This window comes from Sinohyriopsis cumingii, chromosome 16 (genome assembly GCF_028554795.1).
Source record: "Sinohyriopsis cumingii isolate HCF-2022 chromosome 16, ASM2855479v2, whole genome shotgun sequence".
Taxonomy (NCBI): domain Eukaryota; kingdom Metazoa; phylum Mollusca; class Bivalvia; order Unionida; family Unionidae; genus Sinohyriopsis; species Sinohyriopsis cumingii.
The window spans coordinates 38,871,352-38,890,979 of NC_142976.1; the positions used below are offsets into that span (position 1 = coordinate 38,871,352).

Genomic DNA, 19,628 nt, shown 5'->3' on the forward strand with positions numbered 1-19,628 from the left:
GCACAGCTAATATAGTGTTAAAAAGTTCTCAGTCCTCTTCTGTTTGATTAATTTGACACTGCCTTGGTAACATATATAATAAATGCAACACAATTTCTGAAGAAGTAACAACTTTTCCAGCGTTTTGCCTAAATTAAAAAGCATCACGGAGATGCATATGGGTTGGCTAAAACACTTTTTGCTATTTATTGTGTACTTTTCTTCACGAGAAATCTCGCAATTATCTGAAAATACAAGGACCGATTAAACGAGTTATACGATATATAACTGAATGATAGGTTAACTTTTTATGATTACTTATGTATCTAAGATAACATATTCATTACTAATTACCTGCTTTCATTTTACCTTTTATATTGCAGCTTCAACCATACATTTGAAGAACAATGTTTCGACGAGCACCATTAAAACGACACAAGGTATACAATACGTGCTTCGAAGACATTCGGGCATGGTCGTAACTTAGATAATATTTTTCCACGGATCAGTGCCTATACTTCAAATTCGTTTTCAGATTGTAAAGAAAAGAAAAGAACTACAGAGGTTTCTCCATCAATAGTTTTACCGAGTCAATAGATCGGAACTTACCTGTTGTGGTGTTCTTGTCCGGATCTACCTTGTATTTTTATGATAAACATAGGATTATCTACCCTGAGAGTATTAGCTGATCATCTGTTTCTAAATGTAGTTACAGAAAATAAATAAATAAATAAATAAATAAATAAATAAATAAATAAGTGATATTTTATAAACATTAATTGCCAAAAAGTATTACTGAAACGGTTGTTGATACAAAATAACAATAAAAATAATAAATTGTTTGTTTTCAATACTATGAACAATATTAATCAGTAAGAATCGTATATTGGTGTCGCTTTCAAACTATCATATCCACTTAAAAACCAATTTAATAAACTGACCAACATTAGTCAGCAGTAATCGTGTACGGGTGTCGGTTTCTAACTATCGTATCCACTTAAAATTCCATATAATACAATGAACAATATTAGTCAGTAGGAATCGTATATTGGTGTCGCTATCAAACCATAATATCCACTTAAAATCCAATATGATACAAAATACTCTCCAGCTGTCTAGAGTACTACTTATTAAAGTAAAGGTTGTCCTTATCCTTTAGAAAACAGTTCGATCAGTTTCACGGGAGTTCGTGTATATTTTACACGTTTTGTCTAATGCATGTATATTTTTTCTCTGTACTCGTTGTAGATTGTTTTTCTACAAAACATACATATTTAAACCAGGGAACAAGGAATCGAAGATACTAACAATATTATTTTATCTTATTTTTATACCATCTCGACAGATTCGATAATTAGCTTCCCGCATTCTAACCGACCCCGAAAGGTTCTAAAGGATAAAAATATACAAATTTTAAAATTGTAGTTAATTTATGGCACACTAATAACAATGTGGGATTTGCATACATCTTGATCTGCTGCTAGCTGTCGGTACGTCCATGCCTCCAGGCATCCATTCGTCTGCCCCAATCTATTTTAGCGCCACAGCACAAAACAACTACGCTTAGAGCCATGACATTGAACACATTTTGCCATAGATGATCCGACTATATTTTCTCATACCATGGTAAGAAGACTCTCCGAATAGATTTTATCATAAATAAATCAGTTTTCAAGAAATTATGTCCATTTATAACTTTTAGTTTGTCTAAAATAGATCTTGAATTGTTTCAGCACAGTGGGGGCCCGGTGTCCGAATGCAAGACCACTAACCTCTATCCACGAGAGTTTCTATCTCAGCTCGACCAACGTGGGTATGTGAGAAAGCTTACCAGAAGCTTCCAATGGTCGATGGTTCTTCTCGGAATCCTTCAGGGGTTTTCCTCAACCAAACATACTGGCCGCCATGTAAAGCATAATTTGTGCTGAAAATTGGCGTTATATCCCCCTCTGTTTTATCACGATTACATAAATCTATCAATTTTAAAGCTGTGAAACCTGACACAGTTTCAGAGTCAGGTGTTGATGATCTGGTTATAGTATCATAATTTTAGCGCTATTTTATTTATGAAGCTATAATCCTTGTGAACCAAATGCTCCTAGTTGAATCTGGTTATTGTAGCATTTTACTGGAACTATTCGAAATAGAATTTTTAAATTCTACACAGTCTATGACGATCATATGCAGATGATATGCTTTCGTGTTCACCTGTACAACACTATTACAATACGGTATAAACCGAATTTCCTGCCTTTTCTCCTTAGGGTTATATTACTAATGGATGATTTCTTATTGTTACACACAAAGGGATTCACTATCCAGTGAATCAACCAACACTTGTAGCAGGTTGGATGGAAGTCCGTTGATTCACCTATATCCAAGGACATCAAGACAACGGTTGTTGTCAACTGAAGCGTTTTTAAGTACGCAAATAGAACAAATAATGTCTTCTCATAACCTAAAGACCATATATCAAGAAACCCTAATTTCACACGTGCATGATTTTTTTCCCCTTCTCATTTGTATGACTCATCAGTAAGCCTTCCAGGCCGAAGATAGGCACTTAACGCCATGCAGCACAAAAGCCTCGTGAATGATGTACATTATGAAGTCTGTTCCTAGACATTGGCTAAATATTAGGCTTGAGAAATATCTTCTAAACACCGACTCCCCATAACAAATAATCACTAAATTCCCCAAAAGCAATAAACAGAAACTTAAATACAAATATCACCTCCCCTGGGTTTATTACGTTATTATGGGTTGTATCCAGAGGCCATTGATCCATTTTTGCATCTTGTATGAGTTACATGCTATTTTTGAACTTAAAGTCTCCTCCTTAAAGGACTAGGTTGGTACCTCGAAAACTGGGCGGAAGGAAGAGGACTTAAATTTAGACGTGTCTTGCTCGTATAAAAACGTAAACAAACTGTTAAAACCAGGTATGGGCTAAATCACTTGAAATATATAAATACTATTAAAAAAAAAAAAAAAAAAAAAAAAAAAACACTCATACTAACTACGCTACAAAGGTTGACTCGTGGGTATTTATAAACGAAAGTAATAGTCTGGCTTTATTTTATTTTACTTCTATTTTTACATTTTTCTTTTACTTTTTTACCAGTTTAATTTATGTGAATTAAATTGTCATGTTTTGGAAAATTTAACTGCAGTAACAAGTTTCTTACGTCATCTGTCTTTCTGCGACCTTGGACGGTTCAATATGTGTTTTAATATATATTTCCAGGAGAACCTTTCAATTGCTATGTTTGTCCATATGGTGGAAATTATTTTGTCCCGATATCCGAAGAGTGCGCAGACAATCAGCATTTCTGTATTAACACAATCGAAGATAAGAGAGATGGTACAAGAATCATGGAAAAAAGGTTAGTATATAAGATATACCGTATATAATCGCTTTAAAAGAGTCAAACTGCAAAATAAGAAAGACCCTGATCTACCGTAGCATAATGCGCCTGCCGATCAGGGTCTAAGTTGTTTGTCCTGCTGATTACTCAAACTGCACAGTCCCAGATCTACCGGCGCATTATGCAACGGCAAACCTTGGTCTGTGCCGTTTGCAGTTTGACTCATCTTTTAATCGAGTTCATACGGTATTTAGAATTTACTGGCAAATTCTACAATATGCCATCACCAGTGGTTACTGCCATATCTGAATTAGAAAGTCGTATATTTGAATCCAGATGTTTTGCTGTTGTTTTTCTTCACTCGGGAGCTGCGTAGGTCATTGTTAAGAATCCTTAATCAGTGGGTTGCTATTTGGAAACCTGCCCGTACTACCCCGAATCGGCTATTTTATTATGTCTCTGAACAAGGCAGTTCACTCCCATCAACTCGGTCGGTCCAACATGCTAGATCTGGTGTGCCGTTAAACAACAACCAACCAACCAACAAACAAACAAACCATTTGAGCAAGGAACTTATTATCCAGTTATATAAATGGGATACCAACATCCGCTAGAGGGCGCGGGTGATGAATCTGATAGTATGCTGTCACACCCAAAGGGAGTTATTTACTTTTAAGTCGCTATACGTTCAGGATATGCTTGAACTTGCTTCTCGATTATACTTGTTATTCCTGTGAAAGGAATTATTCCGATTGGTTTCTTGGCCTTCACGATGTAACTGGTATCTTCTTGCCAGAAATACAGCCATAAAGGAAAGTTTCTAACTATGTAACCCATATAAGTCATTCCGGGAAAGCCTGCTTAAAAAATCAGCAAACGATTTTAACTCTCATCCTTTAATAAACGGTACGTAGATCCATTATTAAACTCTAATACTGCTTCGTCAGCATTTCTATAGTTCATTACATCCTAAAATTGCGTACTGTTTCATTACTTTTATTATACCTAATATGAACTTACAATATTGATACCTTCGTGTACATCTGGTTCTTGGAAATAAAAAGAGTGAAAAAGCAAATGCGGACGGCCATGTGACTGTTTCAAAGATACAACATGTGAAACACCTATCTGTACACACACTTATGTATAAAAATTAAGTGCCGCGAAATGAAGTCCATGACTCACAAGTGCTAAACAGCATTGGTACAGCCAGGTGCACGGTTCCAGTTGACTTTTTCTTTAACCTTGCCGTACTTCAGCGTGGGGATATTTAACTCTAAGGTGCGTACGTTCATACTTGTGCATGTAATGTCCTTTAACTCTTCAATGGGTGGCCGTTTTCACATATATTGAATTTCCCTACGCTCATGACTTTTGCTCCAGATCATAACTTTGACACTTGCGATCCCCACCCTGACAATAAAATGAAACATCATAGTAAAAGATATTTATGCTCCCAAGTCCCACTTTCATACATTAATTTGTTATGTCCGAAAGTCATTTTTTTGACATAAATTGATGGTGTTGATACAAATGCAAGCCCATTCCATATTTGATCATTTTTGGACTGGACATTTTCTGGGCCCCTAGTGGCCGAGTGGTCTACTCGCCGTTCCAGATCAATGCCATCTCACCTCTGTCTGCGTGGGTTCGAGTCTCAGGCTCGGCTAACGTGAGTAAGTAAGAAAGCTTGTCATTCGCTTCTCGTGGGTTGGTGGTTCTTCCCGGGGTTTCCCAGGGTTCTTCCTCCACCAGTTATACTGGCCACCATGTATAGCTTATCTTGTGCTGGAAAATGGCGTTAAACCCTACAACAACAGCAACAACAACAACTGGACATCTTCATGCAAATAAAAATAGTTGCCGTTCAGCCTTTTTATTGTTGTTGAGATATTCTACTTGCCTTGAACCCAAGTGTCTACAACTATGGGTGGCTAGCTCTGCTTCCTAGCCGACTATTGGTATTTCACTGTCAAGATACTGTAGTAGTGCTAATAATAGCAGTTTTAAATATTTGTTACTGATCTGTCTGGGGTAAGGTATTCTACCCCTTCCCATGTCTTTGTCAACACATCACACGTGCGCGCATGCTATCCCACGATTGTAATCAGACAACATTATCAACAAGCGCCCATGCAAGAGGATAGTCATGTGGGAGTAGAAAGCTTCAAGCTGGGTCAGTAATCAACAAAACCTACATTATCATACTACTTTTATTATAAACTCCGTTGACGTGGGAAGTACGTACTCGAAGACATAAGTGAATACATACGTAAAGATATACGCGGAGACACATGTGAATAAGCGGATGTACTTGATTTGCATCAACGCTTGAGTGGTAAACAAACCAGCCATTGTTATTAGAATCGTATTACACACAACCTAAAGAAGTGAATGACCACATAAGTGCAGCCGTTGATAGGCACTATTAGCATTCTGCTTGCAGATGGATCGACATTAGCATACATACATATTATTGGCCTTGAGTTATTTCTTAGTATAGCAAGGTTCACTCTTATATAAGGATGTATTAAATTATCTTTTTTCCGCGTGCCGTTCAATTCTTAAAGGGAACAGAGCGATTTCTTGACTTAACCAATAAACATATACTTATTGTGTGACTATTAATTTAAAGAGGATTTACGTTCCTTGTCTTTATACAGAAAAATTGATAATTATCAATGTGAATATGCCTCAAATTATTGCATGATGGAAATACTAAAACTGTTTGAGAGACCTATAATTATCATTACAAGGCTATATATGTTTACTATTACACGGGACCATGTATGGAGTTGTGTATGATAATTCAAAGAATAGTAATTCAAACTGGCGTAGCTTTCACATTGACTTAACATAGGGGTTGCGCTTGCCTGATTATTTTCACGAGCCTGTTAACTTCAAGTTGGTGTTCTTTCATTTGCTTTTTAAGTGTTTTCGGTGGGCTAATCACTTAATGTGTTATATTTATGATCAGGACTTTGCAGATTCGAATCGCACTCGCGCAAAATATTTATCTATAGAAATTGAGAAAATGTCGAAGCTTAGGTTGGTTGTATATGAAATGAAAATCAATCTGACGGTGTAACAGCGATATAAAATACAGGTAAGAGGAAATGAATACTTCTAGGACACGCGTACTAGTTGGAAACAATCCCTGAGCCTTGTCTGTCGTTTGGCACGCTAGTAGCTCATGTAGGGTTGCAATTTCAAACCGTTGTAATTGATACATCCTACACACGTCGGTTCAACATAAAAACGGCGTTTCAACTTCAAATCGGCATCGTGCCTATAAACTCAAAGCAATATTTAGTTGACAAGCAAAAGTCAATGGCATTAGGAAATGACTCAAAACGTTTGAAGAACTCGGTGCTGATATTGCTGTTTACGTGTACGCTTGGAACAAAGATTTATATGCGCGTGCACCATCTCCACATGTGCAAAGCAAACATTTGCACGGACGGATCCAGATAGATCTGATGTTGTTGAACGATATGAATGATTCAGAAGCGTGATACCATTAAGTGTTAATTAAACATTTTTTCCGATTGCTTAACCGAAACAGTAAGTATGAGGGGAAATAGTCTCCTTGTCGACGTTAGCAGCATTAATTTTCCACGCACCCGCTACTTTACGACGATGACTTCTACTGCGGTGGAATCAGTGACATGCCGCAGTGTACCATAATGCTAGAACCTGGTTAAAACGTTATGAAATTTACAGTGGTGCAACGAAAAATGAAGGTACCTCGTATCATCATCGCCGACTTTGATTTTCTCAACCTTTCAGTGGACGCTTCCGAGGTTCTAATACTCCGCAAGTAACTCGAAAAGTCCCATGTGAGTATTGTTATAATGTGGTCAGATGCGACGGGCAAAGTGGGCCATCAATGTTGTACTGCGCCCATTGTGCAAGCGCCCCTAACACGGTAGAGATGTTTCTTAAACTGCTCCATTTCACAGTGAAATGGGTGTGACATGATTATAACTAATGATAACATTCGCGACTTTTCTGCAGCCAATCGTTGCTGGATGTATTACTGTCCCTTTGGTACTGATGCCAAAGTTCACGATCACGGTCGCACTGCTTGCATGCATAGAGGAGCCGTACACAGCTGATGCAATTTAAAGTTGCGAGTTTCTCCAAACATAACAAAGATATATGTGGTGCTTCATAACCTGCGTGCGAATGATGGTCTAATCATATAAAGAGTTCGACAGTATCAAAGGCGCCAATAAACGTTATCCCCGGCAAATCTGGAAAAATACATGACGTTTGGGCTGGGACAAACTGAAATTTATTGACTCGCCACAGTTTCTGAATTATTGTCTCGACTAGCTAGTCATTAAGTTTGCGGCGCGATCCAGCAATCGATTCAAATTCACCAGTCGATTTGGTACAGCTAACCATGGCAAGATGAAGTTGATAACAAGAAAAGGACTGTACCCATACGAGTACATTAGTGGATAGGAAAGGTCTGACGAGACACTGTTGCCACCCATAAGCTCATTTATTCATCTATAACCCGCAAGGGGATTTCCGCAAACGGCTTAGCACGTGCAAAATCCGTTAGGTCTGAGTTTGAGTGTAAAAACATTGGGGAATATTATGACATATGCCAGAAAACATACGTTCTTCCAATCGCTAACGTATTTGAAGTGTTCCGTAGCACCGTCATGTAGGTCTATAATCTAGACACTACACATCGCCGTGAATGTTCTGTGATGCATCACTATCAGAAACAAAATTTGGGTTGAAACTGTTGATGGATATAGAACAACATTTATTTGTCGAGCGTGGATTCCATGTCGAGTCAGTGCTACAATCAAGCGAATAAGCCGCTAATGGACTGATACGATACAGTGTCCTCCAAAAGTTATATCATGAATCTTGACATCAGGAACTTGTATAGTTGGGCAATGCTGCAGTCCATGCCTGTTGACGGGTTAAAATGGGCCAATCCTGCCGATGTAGACATTTACAAGTACGAGAGTAATATCGACATTTGATATTTTTATGAAGTCGACCTACAGTGCGTGAATGAGTTTCACAAAGCTCACAACGATTATCTGCTAGTACCGGAAGCACTGTCGGTGCCGAAGGATTGATCCTCTCCGTATCACTGTGGTACTAAGCATGATACTGGACGTATTTATAGAGAATGTACAACGCTAGTGCCCAACCTGCGTCCCAAGCACATCTATGTAGTTAACATACAAAACCTACAGCTGTATCTGTAGCTGGAGATGTGTATATGAAAAGTACGCTGAAAGTTACACCTTCACCAGAGCGTATTGATGGCCGCGTACATTCAAGTGGATCATTGTAGGTCTTGTCCGGGATATCGAGCATGACAAGTTTCGAAGGCTTATTGATGACCCCTTGTTTGAGTCAGGGAAGATCTTCAATGGTGTCCACATTGCTGTACACAGTAAATGATTGAAACTGTAGCTGACAAAGTCTATATATGATGGCGCTTCTAATTTGGACTTATCCAAACCGCTCATATACAGATTTTATTAATGTAAGATCGAATCACTATACTGAGACAACATCAGAATTCTATACACGGATACAGATTCGTTGTTGCTACACGTAACTTTCAAGGATGCCTACGCAGACATGGGTGAATCTTCGCTGGTAAATGAGTTTGATAACAATGAATATCCTAGAGATCATCCGCTGTTTAGTAACGAATACAAAATGGTTGTTGGTAAGCTGAAAGATGAGTGCTCGGGTAAACCTATCGAGAAATAAATCGGACTGATCCTAAAAATATATTCGACTGTGGTCAGACTGCACAGCAGTCTCGTGGGCAAAAACATCGCAAAGGGGAAAGGAGTTTCGCGCGTGATTTTACAGATGGATCACCGACACGATATGTACAATGCCTGAAATACCGCACACACAGCTAAACGTATCCGGTCAAAGAAACAGTAGATGGTTGTGTATCGTTGCACTAAAGTTTGTGACCACAGCGGGTCAATAGCAGAACTTTTTCAATCTTTTAACTCCCCGTGTGCATACATATACCGTATGAAATTGTTTCAAAGTGGGTCTAACGATGATTTTATGAACTCATTTTATCGTTAACGGTGACAGTCATCTACTACATTCTTTCAACAAGTTTTAACCCAATCGCGCGCGTGGTTTAATTATTTAACGCGGAGGTCACCTAGGACCCACATTGTTTCCACGCTATTGACTTAACTAGTGGACCACCCAAATATCACGCGGGTTTGGACGCGACAATCTAAACGATTCTGATAAATATAATGTTAAAAACCTGCCAGTGAGGTCATCTAAAAGTACAGAAGGGACGCCGAAAAGCTCCTCGCGAACATCAGAAACTAATTCACAATGTTTCGCAAATATGTCAAAGATATGTTATAGCCGTTGAATATTGTACGAAAGATCTCAGATGACTTCAAATAAGCGTTTTCACCACTCCTCAAATCATCCCGTGAAACCGCGAAAGAGGTAAAGAAAGTTGCAGAACCTTCAGCGATAATGGTGGATCCGGTTGCTGGTACAGTCCAAGCCATTAAACAGTTGCCAGCGCAGATGGAGAGATTCCAAACACTTGACCAAGACATTAAAGCGGAAACTGAGAAGTTTCCACCATCACCTGTGCACCAGTCAATGCTGAAAACAGATCCGCAAACTTTAAACGAAGAAGCCCGTCAGTGGATCTTTGAAAATCCTATAAATGCCGCTTTTAAGTTAGCCCCAAATTGGAAGGAATACGTGTTAAAAAAACCATCGAACAAAAACGATGTATTGTCTAAATGGGTATAAAGGGAGATTATTGGGTTTAAGCAAGCCACTGGCCGGAGGTTTGATTTTCAAATAGAAGTTTTAAAACAGCTGAAGATGGAAACATTAAAGAAGGCCACAAAATGCTGAAAGGATTTATGCAAGAAGTAGATAAAAAAAGACTCAGAAAATGACATCGTGTAGGTCTACGCGAATGCGAACTCAAACCCGGACTATTATACAAACCTGGACCATCGCACGAATCACCACTGATGCAATATTCCACAGTTCTTCGTTTGCCCGCATATATTAATGAGATTTCCCCAAACGAAGTGTTTTTGTAAGGGGCCCGATGATACCACTTACAATTTCAAGCCAGACATTATCAGGATCACTACCAAAACTCTGGTTTATCTGACAGATAAGCCATCAGTGATAGTCATGAAGGCTCAACCTCAACAACGAAATCCTGGCCGGTTATATGTCATTTGTTTTGCCCCGACTGAGGCCTCCCGATGATCTGATACTTATTACTTCCGTGGCGCTAGTGCCATAATGATTGGTTGGCACATATTCGCGTTACCCTTGTGGACTAGGACGGGCACATGTCGGACCTGCGAGGGGGGGGGGAAGGGACATTGTCAATACAACATTGTCCAGGATACACCCGATCCCGCGTGGGGCATGGGTGTACTATTGAGGATAGATCACAGCACCAAATATTTTCAGTATTACTCCTACCGGGCTAAGGATCTCAGACTAATGAGAATAGAAATACAATAGCAGGACATGTATCGGCATTTTCTTCCACGTGAGGTTATCATGGAAATTGGGGACAAATGATACAGGATAACATGAACCCTTATACACCTGATGCCAAAGTTGGATTAGTTAACAATGGCATCGTGGCGTTGCTCGACAGCGCACGTTATTCCATCGATGGAAAGGAAATCGAAGCAATTCTTGAAATGGTCACATTGCATCGACGTTTATCGGACTCACCAGATACAGTGACTATTACCGAAGGTCGGCTGGACCGTCTATGATATTTCATAAGGACTCGAACATTCGGATTATAGCCAGTATACAATGCAACAGGCTATGGACCGTGCAGTGCCCCCCTGTCGCTCGAAATACAATGTAACAGGCTATGGACAGTGCAGTGCCCCCTGTCGCTCGAAATACAATGCAACAGGCTATGGACCGTGCAGTGCCCCCTGTCGCTCGAAATACAATGCAACAGGCTATGGACCGTGCAGAGCCCCGTGTCGCTCGAAATACAATGCAACAGGCTATGGACCGTGCAGTGCCCCCTGTCGTTCGAAATACAATGCAACAGGCTATGGACCGTGCAGTGCCCCCTATCGCTCGAAATTCAATGAAACAGGCTATGGACCGTGCAGTGCCCCCTGTCGCTCGAAATATAATGCAACAGGCTATGGACCGTATAGTGCCCCCTGTCGCTCGAAATACAATGCAACAGGTTTTGGACCGTGCAGAGCCCCCTGTCGCTCGAAATACAATGCAACAGGCTATGGACCGTGCAGAGCCCCTTGTCGCTCGAAATACAATGCAACAGGCTATGGACCGTGCAGTGCCCCCTGTCGCTCGAAATACAAGGGAACATTGCTGTTTAATCCTAATTTTAAAACGTCGATTGCAACTTGTGTGAAAACAAAAACTCATTTAGGTCTTCGTAATCGATTCCCCTTCGTCACATATTTGGGTTGCACTGAGATGTTCGCAAGGTTATTTTCTGGACCAAGCAAACAGCCATGTTAAACTTTAAGAGCAACGCCAAGGATGCAATTTGTCATCCACACTGCGTTGCTGCTGGCCAAATTGCGTTGTCACCATTAACATTGTGGATACCTGCTTTAAGCCCTTCAGAGCCAATAGAAGATCGTTTGTTGTCGTCTATGTGACGTGGAATCTTTTTAATGCTGTTGTTTCTCGAGCACGCCGCAGACGCGCACCCAAAAGCGATATTGAGGGACATTTTACATGGCTAATAAGTACCGAAAAGCACGTGTTCGTGGAGTTTCAAAATATCAATCGAGAAAATAGGCAAACCCAGAGTGCTGTGATATTTGATAAACTCGGAGCATCGGAGGCTTCTTTAAACAACCACAAGGAACCCTCCAAAGTAATTTTGCTTAACTTCCAGGACAATCAAGTCGCATGGGCATACCACAAGCTATGATTATGCGAACGTTGATTTTTAGAATCGGAAACCTTCTGAAATTATGGATTACCTAGTGTGCTTTTTATCTCGGTTATTAATTATTTTCCGAGGAGGCTATAATAGTATTTTCGAAATTTCTACATTCGTTTGACCACCTCTCTACCTGTAAATATGTTTGCAGGTGTGTTCATCCATCGTGTCTTCGTTTTCTGCATCATCGGGCGTAATGACACAAAGCATGGTAATATATTTTCCCACACTGGTTTAGTAATACATGATTTTTCTGACCCACACGGGGGGATAAACAAATGGATAAATAGTCCTCATATCCCAAACAATTAATGGTAACACGGGCTAGCTATCAGGTAGTCTGTGCATATTTGTTTTTCGAAACCACCATTCTATTTCTCGAAAACGAAGATGGTATGAATGATGCTGACGAAGTTAGCCCCAACATTTTAATATACGGAAAGAATGACATGCGCTTGAAACTATTTTCTCTAATACAAAAACATTAAATGGTATTAATTAATTGTTTACTTACATCAAAATATAAATGTCCATATATTTTTCATAGTTTCCAAGCATGAAAGCTACATTATCATACGATTACACAAAGACCATGTCTTAAAATATTTACAAATATCATAATACATACATTCTGCTAATTGATTAGATACCTGTATATGTTTTGATCAAATTAACATCTTTACTATCTGTAGATACTTTATTAGTTAACAATTGGATTACACCTACATTGATCTGCCAGTAGCCATTTTCTCATGAATGTTAATACGGGAGACAAACATAACTAATAAAGAACGTTCTCTGATAAAGCAAACCTATTTAAGAGACAATATACAAATATGATTATAAAATTGCAAATTACTCAAATGAACAACACAGGAGTACAACCAAAATTCTGCAACTTGTATCCATTGCTTGCACGGTCAGTACTTACTTTTAAAATTCGCTAGATGAGGACAAATAGTATCAGTTTATTTATTTTCTGATAAGCCTTGTGTTTTCATATGTATGTATGTATGTATGTATGTATGTATGTATAAACGTATGTATGTTCGTACGTATATATATATATATATATATATATATATATATATATATATATATATATATATATATATATATATGCTGCTTTGCCAATGTGGTTTTCGTTGACACTGAATAATAAAGTTTGTCGTTTTCGATAATTAATCATATTATTCTGAACCGAGAGAAAGATGGGGGTGGGTGGGCTATGTAGCATATAAGTGGATGTTTCCTTAAAGAAATTGGGTCGCAGCTGGACTATACATATACCTGTGTCCAATCGGACCAACATTCACGCTATATAAATAACCTCGTCATATCGAGCAATAAACTGCATGCTACACCAACTGAATGAAAAGCGGAAGAAAATGAATTAATTTGAGTGACTTGCCAATAAAGGTGAATGTTGAGAGGAAAAATTCAGCTAACTATCGCAAAAGCTTGACATAAGGCGTAGGCCTGATTAGGTTCCAGCCTAAAATTATCAGTTGCGATTATTGCGGGTGCGGGGACCAGAATGGTTCAACTCTTTTTTGTTTACCTCAAGATATATGCGTTCGTACTAATATATTTTCTTTTCTTCTAAAAAGTGATAACATGAATATTTTGAAGGGAAGCCGTATCTCCCCCCCCCCCTTTAAACTGAATGGTTGTTCCCTAGATTACACGCATTTGTTTAATTTTTATTAACTGATTTGGACTTCATTTACTGTGAAATTAAACGGTAGAAGTCGTTACGTAAGAATGTCATATATATGTTTTATTGTCATGATTTTCTTATCTAGATGCGCGACGGAGGACGAATGTTTCCAGAAATGGTGGCAAGAATCTTCGGATCAAGAGGTTTGCAAGAAATTATACGAACTGGGCGATTCCCCGAGCCGGCAAGATCTGTTATGTCACTTATGTTGTACCGAAGACTATTGTAATTACTTCACCACTCCGGACAAATCTCAGCTTTATGACGGCAACAATTATCATGGTTAAAGGAAGTGTACTTTTACATTGTTATACCGATTTTGAAAGTTGACACAGAAATTGCCAAAAATATTAGGCGAAGTTTACGACACATCAAATTTGATCGAACAGTATGGTAAAAATAGAAAGAAATTAAACGCTGAATTGATGTCAGATGAAACAATAATCATCAAAATCAAAACTAACCGAACACTTAATGAATTTAGCGAAAATGTCACTAAAATGTCAAAAAATGTAAGAAAAAGAAAATATATATTCGACATGATAATGAAATAATATTTTTTGAGTTCGTATTTGTGAAAGCACTGATCTTTGTGAGCCAATTAATTACATGCACTGAATAAATATACGCATATAGGATTTTGTTCTAATTTTGCCTCTCATTAAAGGGCATTAAGGTTGGGGTGGGTGGGTGACGGAGCGGGGTCACATAACTTAAAAGAGCTGCCAACTAATATACAGCGAATTATTCTCCTAAAAGTGGAGGACTTCTTCTCATGATCTTGCATTTACAACATGTTAAAAAATAGGACAGAGATCCTAAATTACTCTTTTGTAAGTTTAGGCAGACAGAGCGATACTTACATGGAAAATTCTGTGTGGCAAAAAGAAAGTATGGACTTGTTTATCTAAAGTACCGGATATCTGGAACAAGGATTGTCCTTCCATGTCACAAATCAATCTCTTTTTGAGTATGCCGTCTAATTTAATTTATCCTCACCCCATAACTCAGAAATCTGTAGAAAATGTGCAAAGAGAGGAGAAGATTTCTTACAATCGTATATAATGTATCCCGTCAGTATAGGTCTCTTCATTATAATACGGTTCCTTTTATAAGGCGAGTATGGTCATGGATCACCTTATATACACATATATTCATTATAAGGCGTTCTCCCTATAAGACGGTATACTCCGGCTCACATGGACAGCGTTATAAATTAAGAGTGCGATGTAAGACCAGCTTGTTTGACAGGGAGAGAAAGGGGTTATACAAAGTAAAGGCACGAAGAAAAATCTCTCTGATTCGGATTTGTATCCCCAAATGAGTCTTCTTAACTTGTGCCTAAATTATACCTTCAATATCCCACCAGAATTTGCGCTTGATGCACAACTTATTTAATTTTGTTGTTTTTTGTGTGTTTGTTTCCAGTTTGTTTCCATTAATTTATCTGTGCTGTCTGCAGTTGGCCGAGCATTGCACCGTACATATTACCCGTTGTGCCAGTCGGTGCACTCAGAAACAGCTTATCTCATACTGCCTAAATCATTGTCTGAGACCCAAAGTACTTTTTTATATTGCATGGTATTTAAACTGTCGCTTTACCTGATCGAATAATGAAAATGAGTTTCTTGTAGTATCAGCACATCTGCAAATTATTTCGAAAAATTTCAGTGCGCAATGTTCATTCATGGTTTATCGTGAGAATTTACGCAGCTTTTCTTATTCACATGGTACTGACAATGCTTGCAAATTAGCAAAAAGCAAAGCTATAAAGCGATAAATTATCCACCAAATGTTAGATGAATTCAAACTTATACGTTCAACGCACTCAGGCAATGGTCCTATTCCAGACGTTCGCAGTTGTGCGTTGTTTAGAAAGTTAATAGGAGGAACATGCCATTATTGTACCACTTTTACTGTTAATCGTTTAAAAGATATAGATGTAAAAATTAGAGCATTGTGTTACGAGTCTATGCTCTTAAAAGAACTATCAGTAAGCTTTGTAAAATTTAACAAATAATTTATTTCCCTATAATACAAAACTGAAAATGACAAAAAAGAACTTACGGTACTGTGAATTAAATCCCAAAATAATCAAAGAATTACGGACACGAGATCTAGTAATCTAAAGGCCTGATTAAAATTCAGTATAAGTCCAGAATAACTTCAAAAACTGAAGGCGATGACGTTTATGTTATAGCTTAAAGTGTGTTGATGTGCCAAAAGTCTTTTGTTGAATCACATAAATATAATTCCAGGTTTGAATACACAATAAATTCCAGTAAATGTCTTTATCCAAGAATTGTATCGGAGCACTTTTGTATTTCCAGAAAAAATAATCACCTAAATTCAATAACACTGGACAACAAATTTTTACAAAAGTCATGTTACTGAAATAAAATTAGTCAATTCTTATCAATTTTTATGTGCTGAACATGAATATGACAGTCAAATTGCAAAATTGGCTAAAGTTTTTTTGTAATCTGCAAGAAATTAATGTTTACATAACGAAATGCATTCCAATAGTAAAAGGTCAACTGTAATAGCCTACCTATAAAAAATCAAGTCATTGACTACATCTTAGATTTCTTCGCCTGTCTCTTGTACAGCTGTTCGGGAGCATCTCTGAGGAGTGTCCAGCAGTAGTCAGCCAGCATTGTAGTGGACCATTTTCCCTGGTATCTTTGTTCCATTGTTGCGATATCTTGATGAAAACGTTCGCCGTGTTCATCACTAACAATACCACAGTTGCTAGGAAAGAAATCCAAATGGGAATGAAGGAAGTGAATCTTTAGAGACATATTGCAGCCAAGTTTCTTATACTTCATCAACATGTCTTCTACTAGTTCCTTATAGTTTTCTGCCCTAACATTTCCGAGGAAGTTTGTAGAAACTAGGCGAAAAGCATTCCATGCTTGTTTCGCGTCACCTTCCAGCAAGTTGTTGAACCGGTCATCTTTGAAAAGCTCTCGAATCTGAGGACCCACAAAAACTCCCTCTTTAATCTTTGCTTCGCTGAGTCGAGGGAATTTTTCATGCAGGTATCGGAATGCTGGCAAAGTCCGGTCAATGGCTTTCACGAAGTTCTTCATCAAACCTAGTTTGATGTGAAGGGGTGGTAGCAAGATTTTCTGAGCCTCAACCAGAGCTGGGTGTTGGATATTCTTCTCTCCAATGGCTACATTCTGCCTGTGAGTCCATTCCTTCCTCATGTAGTGCATTTCCCTTGCTCGGCTATCCCACTCGCATAAGAAACACATGTATTTTGTATATCCTTGCTGCAGTCCCATTAAAAGGGCAACTACCTTCAAATCACCACAGAGGTGCCAGCTGTACTTGTTATACTCAATGGAATTCAGTAGCTGCCTTAAGTTATCGTATGTCTCTTTCATGTGGACAGCATACGCTACTGGAATAGATGGAAGAATGTTTCCATTGTGCAAAAGCACAGCCTTGAGACTCAGTTTCGAAGAGTCCACAAATAGTCTCCATTCTTGTGGGTCATGAGTGATTTTTAAAGCATTCATGAGGCCCTCAATATCGGAACAGAATATCAGATTACTTTCCTTTCTGAAGAAAGGCTCCAATTGCTGGTGGCGCTTTCGATATGCAGTAATTGTGACATCTTCTTCTAGAAGATTCCATTGTTGGAGTCTTGATCCTAGCAATTCTGCCTTGTTCTTTGATAAGTCCAAATCACGAATCAGGTCATTTAGTTCTTCCTGTGTTATTCTGTGTGGGGTTGATGATGCACCACAGTGAAAATCTGGATCACTGCATGCTGATGGACCAGGAGAAGAACAGGTCGACTCACCTTTGTCTTCGTCAGATGAATCAAGAGAATATTCTGCTGGAGGTTCTGGAATAGGAAGTCCCTCACCATGTGGAACTGGTCTCAATGCAGACGGAATGTTTGGGTAGACTATTCTCGACTTCTTTCGCTTCGTTATTCCGCCGGAAAGAGGAGGAACCAAGCAGAAGTAACAGTCATTTAGGTGGTTGCTTGGCTCTCTCCACACCATTGGGACTGCAAACGGCATTGATGACCTTTTGCAATTCAACCACTGTGAAAGCTGTGTTGTACATGTAGCACAGCATATATGCGGAGCCCAAGGCTTGTCTTGGTCACCAACCTTGCATCCGAAGTAAAGATGATATGCCTTCTTCACTTGAGAATTGATACTTTTCTTCTGGTTGGCAAATGTCACTTCCCCACAAATATAGCAAAAATTGTCCGCGGTATTAACACACTTTCGAGGCATTACTGTTCTTTATTGTACGTAAATGGATAAAATAATAAGTTTTATGTAACAGTAGCTTGAACTGTCTCGCACAACGTCTAAAATATTTTAAATGCTGAACCTATCTGATTGGGCTTTATATAGTACACTGCTTACGTCAGCTTCAGCAGCCGCCTGGCATTAGTATAATAGGCCTACACATGTATAGTACACTGCTGACGTCAACTTACTTCAGCAGCCGCATGGCATTAGTATTGCATTGCATCAGAAAATGATGCAATCAACTGTGGATGATGTGAGCATGATGGTATTATGCAATGTTACATCATTATTCCGGATGTTGCTGCAGTCCTACTGGAGAAATTTACACAGTGAAACATAGAAAATGAGGTATATGAATATCTTCAAAACGAGAGCCAATACAAATTTTTCACGGTTATATTCGTGTTTGGCACACCAAAATACTACAGATTAGGGCCTTTTCAAGTCAGTAATGATTTCACTGTTGACCAGTGTAATTTGAACAAATTAGTTTCCAGCCGGAGATTTTTAAAAATACTGGACACAACATATAACTTGATTTTGCTAAAATTTAATTCACGAATGACCAGGTCCTTACAGTTGCAAGATTATACAGTACTCTACTTGACCTCAGGTCACAATTAGCATTTTCTTTAATAAAAAATATATTACCTAATGGGGGAAAAACCTTCTGGAATGATCCTGATGTTTACAAAATAATAACCTGACTTTTGTATAATTCACTTAGGAAATTCCAAAACTTTTACCCAAATAAACATATTACTTCTATGAATACAAATACTGATTTTACCCTCCCTCACAGATGTTTACAATGAATAAAAAAAAAAGTCAGTTTGGGTCAAGCAGAAATGAAATCGATTTTGGACAAGGTCAAGTCCAACATACAATGTTACATTACTACAGCATGTAATAAAACACATATGTCTAACTAACAAATAAAGCAAATTAAAATATACAAAACAATTGCTATATGTTTTTTTTTATTTAAAAAATGTCATGTAGATGCAGGGGAAACGTTTGAGTTAGTAATTACAGGAATTAGTTTTACTTCGGAAATAAGATGGAAGTCACCAAGCAAATGCTAGTTCTGCTCAATAATTTCTTTTTCCAGATCTTCTATGAACTTTTACACGAAATCGAGCTGATTATTTTAATTTTTCGAACTGTTAAAGCATTCATATGAACTTTTATATGTTACTAGTAACCATTCTAGGAAAATTGCTTTCGTGGTTTTGGTTGTTTAAAGTAAATTTTGTCACTTGTCCGTTGTTGTTGTTGTAGGGTTTAACGCCATTTTTCAGCACGCA

General features: G+C 38.3%; 1 protein-coding gene across 20 annotated transcripts in view; it reads left to right on the top strand.

Annotated features, from left to right (window-relative positions):
• LOC149780246 (uncharacterized) overlaps positions 1-14,673 on the top strand; it is a 90,777-nt gene extending 76,104 nt beyond the window's left edge. For all 20 annotated transcript variants that reach the window (XM_089937037.1, XM_089937040.1, XM_089937048.1 and 17 more), the window contains 3 exons: positions 363-419; positions 3,227-3,365; positions 14,124-14,673. In XM_089937037.1, coding sequence (XP_089793163.1) covers positions 363-419; positions 3,227-3,365; positions 14,124-14,325 — 398 coding nt within the window. In that variant the 3' untranslated portion in view covers positions 14,326-14,673. The remainder of the gene's footprint in view (positions 1-362; positions 420-3,226; positions 3,366-14,123) is intronic.
• Positions 14,674-19,628: the final 4,955 nt, after the last annotated feature.